The sequence below is a fragment of the Pecten maximus genome, chromosome 6, assembly GCF_902652985.1.
Source record: "Pecten maximus chromosome 6, xPecMax1.1, whole genome shotgun sequence".
NCBI lineage: Eukaryota > Metazoa > Mollusca > Bivalvia > Pectinida > Pectinidae > Pecten > Pecten maximus.
Genome location: NC_047020.1, coordinates 18043043 through 18056292, shown reverse-complemented (window position 1 = coordinate 18056292; position 13250 = coordinate 18043043). Strand labels below are relative to the sequence as shown.

Here is a 13250-nt window from a genome sequence, read left to right as displayed (position 1 = left end):
TGTTTTTAAGAAAGGATATAGAAATAATATCAACAATTATAGGGGCATTACACTAGTCAGTTGTTTTGGAAAGCATTTTACTTCTATCCTAAACGAAAAATTGGTCAAGTTTGATGAAACATTATAACAAGATCTCTGACGCCAAGTTTGGTTTTTAAAAAGGAATGTCTACAGTTGATGCAATGTTTGCCCTGCAGTCATTAATTAACTGAACGTTAAAACGCAGTAAAAGACATAATTGTTGCTTAATAGACTATAAAAAAAGCGTTCGATTTTGTTAATCGTCGAAATTTATGGTATAAATTAATTAAGGAAAGAGTTAACGGGAAAATGTTGAATATTATTAGGTCTATTTATAAGAATGTGAAATGCTGTGATAAGGCTGAAGGGTTTCTATCAGATTTTTTTTATTGTAAAAATGGGTTGCTCCAAGGTGAAATTTTGTCACCGATTCTTTATGCCTTATATGTTAATGATTGTGAAACTCACTTTTTAAATGACAACTGTCCATCTATCGAAATCCAGATGATACATATGTTTCTTTTAATGTACGCTGACGACATGGTATTATTATCAGAAACTCCAGAAGGGTTACAAAAGCTATTAGACTCATTATCAAAATGCACACAGAAATGGGATCTTACAGTAAATACTTCAAAAACTAAATTTTTTTTTTTTTTTTTTTTTTATATGACAGTGGTATGTGTACTCTGTAAAGTACAAGGTTGGCAACTCTGCCACGAATGAAACAGCACACTACCACACTTTAATCGACTAAAAAACACACTTATGATACCGTCATCTAGAAACATTCATCTTTAACCTACCTGCCACTCAATACGAATTGTTACATCCAAAACACAATAATCCGTGAAAACATCGCCGAATTCCTTCAACAAAACACCATTTTTCAAACTGCTTCCTCAGCCTGTCCAGATTCCTCATTTACATAAGGGGTTGAAAGGCCATGCGTTCCACTAATATTATTTTTTTTTAATTCTCGTTTTCTATGCAAGCGCCTGTGATCTGCTCCACAGTTGGACACACACTGTACTTAAAACATTAAACTGATTAAGTAGTTAGAGTTTTCTGTCGTCATAGTTAAAACAGTCACGTAGAATCCTATTGTTCATATTTTCATTAAGCGATTTTCTTCGGTAAAGTAGTGTATGAAAGATGACAATATCAAACAAAAAGAATCCTTCAATCAGCTAATGGAATTGTATTTCAAAGAAATCAAACTCGTTGAAAACAGAACGAATGAAGCTATAGAAGCACTCACGGATAATTTCAGCTTTAATAAAATGTATGTTACCTTCAATCTGATTGGCTGAACTTCCGATAGAAAATGTGACGGAGCCTATCAAATAGCTACAGTTGAAACGTAGATTTTTCTCTTAGGTGACACATGGGGATACAGTATAGCGATATGAGTCTAATTTTGTACAGATGATATGGAATCGTTCTTTGTTGTATACTTAAAACATAGAAATCATTGGCGATCAACGTTGAATATAAAATGTTAATGTCCTCCTAGCGTGCCATCCCCACTCTATCTACATCTCTACCCACTCTATCTACATCTCTACCCTCTCTATCTACATCTCTACCCTCTCTATCTACATCTCTACCCTCTCTATCTACATCTCTACCCTCTCTATCTACATCTCTACTCTCTATCTACATCTCTACCCTCTCTATCTACATCTCTACCCTCTCTATCTACATCTCTACCCTCTCTATCTACATCTCTACCCTCTATCTACATCTCTACCCTCTCTATCTACATCTCTACTCTCTATCTACATCTCTACCCTCTCTATCTACATCTCTACCCTCTCTATCTACATCTCTACCCACTCTATCTACATCTCTACCCTCTCTATCTACATCTCTACCCTCTCTATCTACATCTCTACCCACTCTATCTACATCTCTACCCTCTCTATCTACATCTCTACCCTCTCTATCTACATCTCTACCCTCTCTATCTACATCTCTACCCTCTCTATCTACATCTCTACCCTCTCTATCTACATCTCTACTCTCTCTATCTACATCTCTACTCTCTATCTACATCCTACACATCTCTACCTCCTCTATCTACATCTCTACCCTCTCTATCTACATCTCTACCCCTCTATCTACATCTCTACCCTCTATCTACATCTCTACCCTCTCTATCTACATCTCTACTCTCTATCTACATCTCTACCCTCTCTATCTAGATCTCTACCCTCTCTATCTACATCTCTACCCTCTCTACACACGTCTCACGACACTCTCCATGCTAATCTCTACCCTCTGCTATCTACGCATCAACATCACCCCATCTATCCTACCTAGACGCTACCCTCTCATCTACACCACCCTCTACTACATCTTACCCTCTCTATCTACATCTCTACCCTCTATCTATCTCTACCTCTCCTATCAATCTCTACTCTCTATCTACATCTCTACCCTCTCTATCTACATCTCTACCCTCTATCTACATCTCTACCCTCTCTATCTACATCTCTACCCACTCTATCTACATCTCTACCCTCTCTATCTACATCTCTACCCTCTCTATCTACATCTCTACCCACTCTATCTACATCTCTACCCTCTCTATCTACATCTCTACCCAAAAATTTTTTACCTTTAAATTTGGCTGAAATTCGATAAAAGGGCCAAATAACCCCTGAAACTAATTTCTCTTATCTACAGACCTTATCTACATACTCTAAACCTCTAGACCAGCCCGTATCTAACACCCTCATAGAATAACCCGCATGCGACACGTGACGCTCAAAGAGCAAGGCCTAGCCACTCGCCCAGCCCCCCTCACGAAGCTCACCCCGCACGACAGACCGGGACCACATCGACACGCAGACTAAGACGCTACCACCAGAGCGCGATCGACACGCGCGAGGACTACAGCGACCCGCGAGCGACAGCGCGAACCCGGCGAGCGACAGCGACCCGGCAGAGACAGCGTACCCGCGAGGACACGCACCGCGAGCGACAGCGCGACCAGCGCGAGCGAAGCGCCCGCCAGCGAACCGACCCTGGAGACAGACGACCAGCGCGACAGACTAACACTCACTCGACAAGCCGACCCGCAACACGCGACCCCCAGAGCGCACACCGCACCCACACAGCACATCTACATCTACCCCAACACGAGACCAAGCGCACCCGCGCGAGCGACAGCGCGACAGCCCAGCCAGCGTACCCTACCACTGCACCCGCGAGCCGAATCGTACCCGCCCCGCAACTCAGACGCGCGAGTCTAACACAGCGACACAGCCGACCCCTGTACACACCAACCGCAGCGACGAGCAGACCCGACCAGCACACACTCGAGCTACCATCTCGACCACGCTACCTCACTCTCTGACAGATCGCGACCCTGCAGACAGCTCGACCCTCTCGACCGTACAACCCCGAGGACAGCGACCGCCGAGCTGAGAGCCCACCCCGCTAGCGACAGCGCGACCCGCGCGAGCGTACAGCGCGACCCGCGCGAGCGACAGCGCGACCCATCGCGAGCGACAGCGCGACCCAGCGCGAGCGACAGCGCTGACCCACGCCTGCGACAGCGCGACCCGACGCGAGCGACAGCGCGGACCCGCGCGAGCGACAAGCTTCGACCCTACGCGAGCGACAGCGCGACCACGCGGCGACAGCGCGACCGCGGAGGACAGCGCTACCCGCGCGAGCGAAGCGCGACCCGCGGCGAGCGACAGCGCGACGCGCGAGCGACAGCGCGACCCACGCGAGCGACAGCGAGACCCACGCGAGCGACAGCGCGACCCGCGCGAGCGACAGCGGACCCGGCGGAGCTGACAGCGCGACGCGCGGAGCTACAGCGCGACCCGCGCGAGCGACAGCGCGACGCGCGAGCGGCAGCGCGACCCGCGCGAGCGACAGCGCGACCCACGCGAGCGACAGAGCGACCCGCGCGAGCGACAGCGCGACCCGCGCGAGCGACAGCGCGACCCGCGCGAGCGACAGCGCGACGCGCGAGCGACAGCGCGACCCGCGAGCGAGAGCGCGACAGGCGGGAGCGACAGCGCGACCCGCGCGAGCGACAGAGCGACCCGCGCGAGCGACAGAGCGACCCGCGCGAGCGACAGAGCGACCCACGCGAGCGACAGCGCGACCCGCGCGAGCGACAGAGCGACCCGCGCGAGCGACAGCGCGACAGCGCGAGCGACAGCGCGACCCGCGCGAGCGACAGCGCGACCCGCGCGAGCGACAGCGCGACCCGCGCGAGCGACAGAGCGACCCGCGCGAGCGACAGCGCGACCCCGCGCGAGCGACAGCGCGACCCGCGCGAGCGACAGCGCGACCCACGCGAGCGAGAGCGCGACCCGCGCGAGCGACAGCGCGACCCGCGCGAGCGACAGCGCGACAGGCGCGAGCGACAGCGCGACCCACGCGAGCGACAGCGCGACCCACGCGAGCGACAGCGCGACGCGCGCGAGCGACAGCGCGACCCGCGCGAGCGACAGCGCGACCCGCGCGAGCGACAGCGCGACCCGCGCGAGCGACAGCGCGACCCGCGCGAGCGACAGCGCGACCCACGCGAGCGACAGCGCGACCCGCGCGAGCGACAGCGCGACCCGCGCGAGCGACAGCGCGACCCACGCGAGCGACAGCGCGACCCGCGCGAGCGACAGCGCGACCCGCGCGAGCGACAGCGCGACCCACGCGAGCGAGAGCGCGACCCGCGCGAGCGACAGCGCGACGCGCGAGCGACAGCGCGACCCACGCGAGCGACAGCGCGACCCACGCGAGCGACAGCGCGACCCGCGCGAGCGACAGCGCGACCCGCGCGAGCGACAGAGCGACCCGCGCGAGCGACAGCGCGACCCGCGCGAGCGACAGCGCGACGCGCGAGCGACAGCGCGACCCACGCGAGCGACAGCGCGACAGGCGCGAGCGACAGCGCGACCCACGCGAGCGACAGCGCGACAGGCGCGAGCGACAGCGCGACCGCGCGAGCGACAGCGCGACCCGCGAGCGACAGCGCGACCCGCGCGAGCGACAGCGCGACCCACGCGAGCGACAGCGCGACCCACGCGAGCGACAGCGCGACAGGCGCGAGCGACACGCGACCCGCGCGAGCGACAGCGCGACCCGCGCGAGGCGACAGGCGCGACCCACGCGAGCGACAGCGCGACCCGCGCGAGCGACAGCGCGACCCGCGCGAGCGACAGCGCGACGCGCGAGCGACAGCGCGACGCGCGAGCGACAGCGCGACCCGCGCGAGCGACAGCGCGACCCGCGCGAGCGACAGCGCGACCCACGCGAGCTACAGCGCGACCCGCGCGAGCGACAGCGCGACCCACGCGAGCGACAGCGCGACAGGCGCGAGCGACAGCGCGACCCGCGCGAGCGACAGCGCGACCCGCGCGAGCGACAGCGCGACCCACGCGAGCGACAGCGCTACCCACGCTAGTCGACATCGCGACCCGCGCGATGACATCTCTACCCACTCTATCTACATCTCTACAGTCTCTATCTACATCTCTACCCACTCTATCTACATCTCTACCCTCTCTATCTACATCTCTACCCTCTCTATCTACATCTCTACCCACTCTATCTACATCTCTACCCACTCTAATCTACATCTCTACCCTCTCCACAATTTCCCTCGCTTTTTGAGGAGCAGTGCGACATATGTCTCACTAAGACATCTTTAGGTGTCATGCGTCCAGCACCCATGAATCGTTTTATAAGGAAATGGATGAGACATAAGGAAGACCACAGCATGCTACCGCCTTGGCTGTCCTGTATTTTTTGTTGTTTTTTAATACATATAAGTGACTCTTCAATTTTATGGGGGTTTTCATATCGGGTGTACTGGGTGAGCGGTGCAATACTCTTGTCTGCAAACTTACAACATGGCCGAACTTGGCGTCTTGCCTTGGTCTACTTACAAATTGATGTTGCCATACCCTTCGAAAGGTGTTCATTTCGATATTGAGATGTTGGCGAGACAGTTAGACAGTGGGTACTTTTATATTGCTTAACGTCATATAAAAAGCTTCGGTCATTTAAGGACGGCACGTTGCAGTAGATATTCTTCTTTTGAGTAATTAATAAGCGCGTTAGATTATCAGTTATATGTATGTTTTGGTTGTAAGTGAGCTACTTAGGACTACAATGTTATCATATTGACGTCCAAATAAACGGACCGAAACACTGTAAATAGGAAACAGTTCCGCCTAATGTAGTGACGTTACTGATGATGGGCAGAGTAGTTTTGGTTGATAGTTACGAAGACAAGTAGCAAGGCTGGATAATTTAATATAAGCAATAACGTTGGGTAATCGTAATCGACATAATATAGTTTGATAATTATTGCCAATATTGGGACAGTTCGGTATATATTTTGATAAATAATGCATGTTATTGTTCAGCCAAAAACAAGCTGCTGGATTGGTTTCCGGTCTAAAAAAAACACGACTTTTTCATGTAGGTCAAACCTTCCTGGTTGGTAGATACAGTTGTCCTTCTACTGAAATATACATGTATACTCTATACTTAGAAAGCAATCTGTATTTGTAATAACGAGTATATTTTCTATAATAGTACACATATTCTGCTCTTTCTAGCTATTATATCGTAAAAATCAGGTCGTTTTGAAATGGGATTTTTTTCCGTTATAGAGATATTCCATAAAACCGGGTCATGAGTTACCAACACTATGCTCCACCTACTTACTACACCTATATCAACGGGACGTTTGTTCCTGTGGCGCTGGCCCCAGGTCAACTACCACAGGGACCAGTACCATACTACGTCTACGTCAATGGAGCAATGGTGCCGGTGGCGCAACCACCACCACCCATAGAATATATATATACACGAACGCCTCACTATGTCCAACCACCGGCAACGCAGCAACATGCACAGCCTCCCGTTTACCAGGAGCCTCATCGGCCACAGCAACAGGTTGATGGACAACCCCTCTCTGTGGAAAAGGGAGGTGTACCTCCGCCACTGCCGATGGTAAATTAAACATTTATTGCTGATCTTTTCAAACTCAAAAACAAAATCTCCGCAGAACCAGGATAAGTGTATAAAGTTTCACTGATTATGTATATCTCAAACCTAGACAAGTCTTTCTCACACACTAATGACAGATGGGACACAAGAGGGTGATATCAATCCAAGGGGAGGGATATGAGAAATTATCATAGTTGACACATACGAGGCTGGTTTGGCACCTCAAGAATCTTGATCCCTCTCAGATCTCCATGAAGGTAAACAAATGGGGTTTTTTTCCGAGTTGGAAATTAAAAGGTTCCTCCTTGAGATTCGCTCTGTTTTGTCTCGAAACTGGGAAATTATTCTAATAAGTGTTCATCACACAGGAGTGATTTCATCGTTACTTGTGACATAAGTAAGTGTAATGTTAAGGTAGACGACTGGGAAAAGAATTAATTCTATGACTCCTGTTATTAAATATTCCGGCACCCAAAAAACTGACACTCCAATGTCAACAACAAAATAATTATGTTGCTTATTATTAGAAATAAGATTTATTTCAATGATGCGATATCAAACTCATCATCAAATTGGAGTGTGAAGACACCAGAGTTCTGTTACATTGTCATTTGCGTTATTAACGAAGCAATTTTACCTTTCTCTTTAATTGACAATTTTATTGTTATAGTATTCTGTTAATGTTTAACAATTTTAGGCCAAGCAATACGTGGTTGTGTGTGCTATAGACTTCGGAACAACATACACTGGGTACGTATGTTCCTGGACTGACGAGTACAAATCGGATAAGCTGAAGATGTTTTGTCGGTCATGGAAGGCTGAACAAGGGCAGACCGAGAAAACACCTACTGTGGCCCTCTTTGACCCGAACATGAACTTTAAATACTTCGGTTATGAAGCCGAGAAACGGTATGCTGATCTGAAACCAGTAGAAAGAAAGCAGTGGTACCTATTTCAAAAATTCAAAATGAAACTCTATGAGGCAAAGGTAAGCATTGTGAAATATACATGTATATCAGCTGTGCATACAAAGATCTGTCATTAAAGTTCTAATAAAAATCAAGTAAAGACAAAATGGCTATAACCCTTTCTTCGGGTAAAAAATAACCTGTACAAACACCATATGGAGTTTTGGTATTGCGGAATGGATGCAACTTAAACGATATTTGTGATGAAATAAGCTTATTTTCGGTATCTCAGAGAATCCTAGGTCAATCAACTTATTTACAGGTTCCATTTTGAAAAGTAAAAATCATCCTTATGTACAATAAACGTTCGTCCCATTCCTGTCAAAGTTTTCTTGGTAAGAAACTTGAGTTTTTATGGTTTCAGATAAGGTAATTCGTCAATAATCATTGTCGATTTTAAGTGGACATTGCATAATCAAATGCATAAATGATCTTACCTCGTAATAATGATCAGATAATATAAGGCTTTCAAATATATCTGAATTTGCTTATATTTCGCATAGGAAGAATGGTAGTACAGTAATTAGGGTTTTTCTGTCTATTTCGATACCATGGTGTCATTTGGAAATATATATTCGATACTTATTGTTATGCCAAGTGGTTCCTCTGTTACCAATCTTGTTTTGAGAATGTGCCTAACCCAAACTTGCGCTAGATTTGTATGGCGGGTGTCGCCGTGACCTAGATTTGTATGGCGGTGTCGCCGTGACCTAGATTTGTATGGCGGGTGTCGCCGTGACCTAGATTTGTATGGCGGGTGTCGTCGTGACCTAGATTTGTATGGCGGGTGTCGCCGTGACCTAGATTTGTATGGCGGGTGTCGCCGTGACCTAGATTTGTATGGCAGGTGCCGTTGATGCAACAGAAGACGCTTACCCTTCCCAAACACATGGTCATATTCTCCTTGTTTATCAAGTGTCTGCATGCGAATCGATATATATGTGTTCGTATTGTGCCGTCGTGTAATCGAGTTTAGATAGAATGGCGATATTATTTGAATGTTTGGTATTCTCTGCTGTTTTATAGGAAGTATTTATGTTTTAACCTCAATCATGTTGACATTATTAAAGCTTTTGTTAAAATGGTATTAGTACAGTTTATTTTACTAAAGGAAACATTTCGACTTATTTTCACGGTTTTATATTTGGGTAGTCTGAATACTTAAAATTTTAACGTTCTTTTGGAGGATCTAAGCTTAGAGTCAACGTTACGGGCATTCAACAGAAACGACGAAAAACCTGCGTTAACAGTGATAGCAGATGTACTCAAATATCTGAAGGCTGATGTCCTTGATATGGCCAAGAGGGAAAATTCTCAATTAAATCTGGACACAAACATGATCCGCTGGGTCATCACAGTTCCTGCAATTTGGAGCGACAAAGCAAAGATCTTCATGAGAGCTGCTGCAGAGAGGGTAAGGCACTTGCACTCAAGCATTTTGTTTATAGACGTATACAGTAGATATCGTGTTGGTAATATGAAACCACCGTATAGAGATCATGTTAATTGTGCTATAAATTAATTCATTTTTAAAAAGTCAATTTTACGCTTGACAGTTCGTTTAAAAAGCACAGTGAATCAGCTGTTCAAGAGAACACAATTGTTGAATTCATGTTTCAACAATAGTGCATCCTTACTAATCCATGCTTTTCTGAATGTTATTTTACTTGTAGACATTGATTTCAGACCGAAATTTACATGTGAATTATACATGATAATGCTCACGCTAGTGACGCGTGTCAAAACATACATTTGTCGTATATATCAGGCTGGAATTGACGACGAGGATTTGATGCTTGCGTTGGAGCCGGAAGCTGCTGCCCTTTATTGTCGTTATATCAAAGAGGATATGACTTCCTCAATCCAGGGCCGGTCGAATACAACACCACTGGGGTCGGAAACAAAGTTCATGGTTGCTGACTTAGGAGGTCAGTTACTTAACATTATTGGAAGTCCATAATCAAACCTTGAACTAATATACTTCATAATCATAGTGTTCATTAGGGATCAGCACCAGTGCTTCAAATTGACAGAGGTTGTATCTTAATAGTTTATTGAGGCAAGGATGCTATTCACATTTATCATAATGCAAAATAAAACCTTAATCATCTGACTGGTCAATAACCCAGCTGGGATTTTCCAATTCATGATTCTTCATGGGTTATATAAGTTTACACGCATGCAAAGAGTGATAACGCACACAGCAATGGTGGCATCTGTACGGCTCGCTACATGGCAGACTTTGGTGATGACTAAAAAAGCGTTGGCTATTTGATTTTCACTGGATTTCATTCAAAATTGGCCCAAATAGGTTATTTTGTTAATTCGTTATTTTGGTTTTAGGCAGGTAATATAATTTCATATTGCCTATCTGAATCTCATATTTCCATGAAATCCAAACTGGTAATATGATACCTTATAATCTGCCTAATACTTGATATTGTATATACTGATGTTTAGTAATGAGAAAATGGTGATCTCCTACTGTGAACTGAATTGATCTTAATATCACTTGATTATTTATTTGTGTTTTTATATCATCTGAGGAGGGACAGCTGATATAACTGTCTATCGGAAGTCAGAAAGCGGAGCTCTTCAAGAGTTACACATACCAACAGGAGGTAGCTGGGGTGGAACAACGGTAGACAAAGCTTTTCAGAAGATGATGGTGTCTATATTTGGAGGTGAAATCATCCAGACAGCGAGGGAAGAGTATCCGGGAGAAATGCTGAGTCTTCAACATCACTTTGAACGTGCTAAACGAGATTACAAGCCGGGTGAAAATCGTAACATATTTGTAAAAATCCCAGCAATCTTAGGGATCAATTCTAAATGAAACAACAGGTCAGACACTTCAGGAGTATATGAAAGACATTGGCCCATCTGGTCAAGGAGTGACATTTATTGCTGATAAAATGTCAATCAGTGATCAAAAATTTGAAAGGCTATTTAGTGAATCTCTGGACAATATGATCTTGCATCTAGACAACCTGATGGAGAACAATAATATCGAAACTCTGGACGCTGTGGTGCTCGTCGGGGGGTACTCAGAGGCTCAAATCATCAGAAAACGATTGGAGGAATTTTCAGTAAATCAAGATTTGTATCACCTGTTGACCCATCCATGGCTGTAATGAAAGGTGCAGCTTTGTTCGGACATGAGCCTTTGGCGATCACCTCACGGATGTGTAAATATACATATGGCGTTGCTATAACAGTTCCGTTTGACGCCGAAAAGCACGACGAAAAAAGGAAACTCAAGGTCGGTGACGAGTACATGTGTGACGATATATTCGATATCCATCTGCGGAAAGGACAGCATGTCGCCATTGGGTCACAACAAGTAGTTAAGGAACTTCGAGCTCCTGGTAGTCATAACGAGGTTATTGTGGACGTCTACGCGTCACCTAACGCTAGTCCAAGGTATGTGACGGAAGACAGCTGTATGCGGCTGGGCGAAGCGATCATGACCTTATCGGAAGATATCAAGACAGACGATCCAATCTACGTCAAGCTTATTTACGCGGGTACAGAACTTGAGGTGCAGGTGACTGAAGGACGGACTAGGAAAATGACTCGTGCAAAATTCAAGTCAATTGGGTAGATGACTGATACATTCTAAGGAATACACCTTTGATTGTGTAAGTGATTGGCAGTTCGTACCCTGTATTATTGTAGTGACTTCCAGCTTGGGCCGGCTTTACATGACCATGTTTGGACTATAATGGCATTTTTTATGCCCAATTAACTTTATGTTTTAAAGGGGAAATATCCATCCCTAGTTACCTTTGAAAGAGAAGGAGACATCCGAGTACTGGAAAACAACTGAAGTTACAGAATAGTTGATTATTTTCCTTGACAAAAGTACTGTTGGATGAAACTGTAAAAGTCCGTCCCGTGCCAAAGTGGCATACAGGCTTAAAACTATAAAAACAAAAACAAACAAAAAACCATGAAATTACAGAATTGTAGCATAACTGTGCTAAAAAGAAACAGGCCAGTGATATTGACATTGTAATGAATGTGTTCTTTTCTAAATACAATTACGAATCAAATGTAAAACAGTCATATGATATATCTTTAATATCTCTGTAGTTTCTGAGAGCCAAAATTTAACGCTGATGTAAACATTTCTGCGATTTTGTTTCGGATATTTCATGTTTAACCATCATGGTTTTGATATTTCTCCGATCTTTCGACTTATTTTATTTGTTTCGGTCGCCTCATAGATACCAGCACTTTAGTTTATCTTCAGTCGTATTCGAGAAACCAGAGACCAATAACTCTTAAGGACTTTTTTTTCGAAATTTCCCACCTCCTGTATCGTCAAATTTGTGTTTAACACCGTTGGTTTAACGTTTTTCGTTACTGAGTACTGCTGTGCGATTTCCTTTTGATGTTTTACATAAATATTTAAATGCAGAAACAACTAAAATATCTGCAAATGTACCTGCCGCTTATGATTATAAAGGAAACACTTCGTACTATGTAGACAAACCCAATATCGATAATACTTATAGAATCATTCACCCGATATTTGATATTCCCCTGTCTCACTACCATCGGGATGAATGATTGTTTTTCTCTTACCCTGTTTACCCTCTTTGTATCTAATATGGACGTTACATCAATTCAAGGAAATGTTGACGTCACGTGACTGAATTCACGACATACTGTCATTGTATTATCGCCGTGACGTAATGTCATTGTCTCAACTTAGAGTCCAGAGTAAGGGAAACAAACTACCTTACTTATATTTCCAATGCCAGTTATGCATTATTTCATCACCCTTATCCATTTATTCAAAAATCTACATACAATGTGTAAGTAAGCATAGATCAATGAATTTAATGCTAGAGGTCACACTAATGTGTGTTGTCAATATATTTGTGACATATATATTTGAATTATGAAATAAATATATTTTTGATCTGAAGTTTGTAATGTATTTTTATACAACATCTGTGTAAAATCGTAAAATCGTATGTGTCATTCCTTAGGTCTCAATAAGCCCGAGTTTCCCTCTAGGTCCAGCAAGCCAATGTTTTCCTCTAACCACCAACCCTAGATACTCAGGTTTCGTCGCGTCAAAGCAAACCAGAGTTTTCTTCTGGACCCAACAAACTAGAGTTTTCTATTGGGCCCTACAAACAAGCGTCTACTTCTGATCCCAACAAACAAGCGTACTCTTCTTGTCCAAACAAACCGGAGTATTCTACTGGTTCCAACAGACACAGTTTTCTTCTTGTCCAAACAAACCATTTTTTCTGTTCC

At 45.6% G+C, this 13250-nt stretch overlaps 1 protein-coding gene and 1 pseudogene across 1 annotated transcript; both read left to right on the top strand.

The window, feature by feature from the left end:
- The first annotated feature begins 418 nt into the window (after positions 1–418).
- On the top strand, positions 419–5452 carry LOC117330076 (zinc finger CCCH domain-containing protein 13-like). The gene is made up of 4 exons (XM_033888294.1): positions 419–433; positions 2768–3216; positions 3404–4762; positions 4858–5452. The coding sequence occupies exons 1-4, from the start codon at positions 419–421 to the stop codon at positions 5450–5452; spliced, it is 2418 nt and encodes an 805-aa protein (XP_033744185.1).
- A 1221-nt stretch (positions 5453–6673) lies between these two features.
- On the top strand, positions 6674–12010 carry LOC117329121 (annotated as a pseudogene).
- Positions 12011–13250: the final 1240 nt, after the last annotated feature.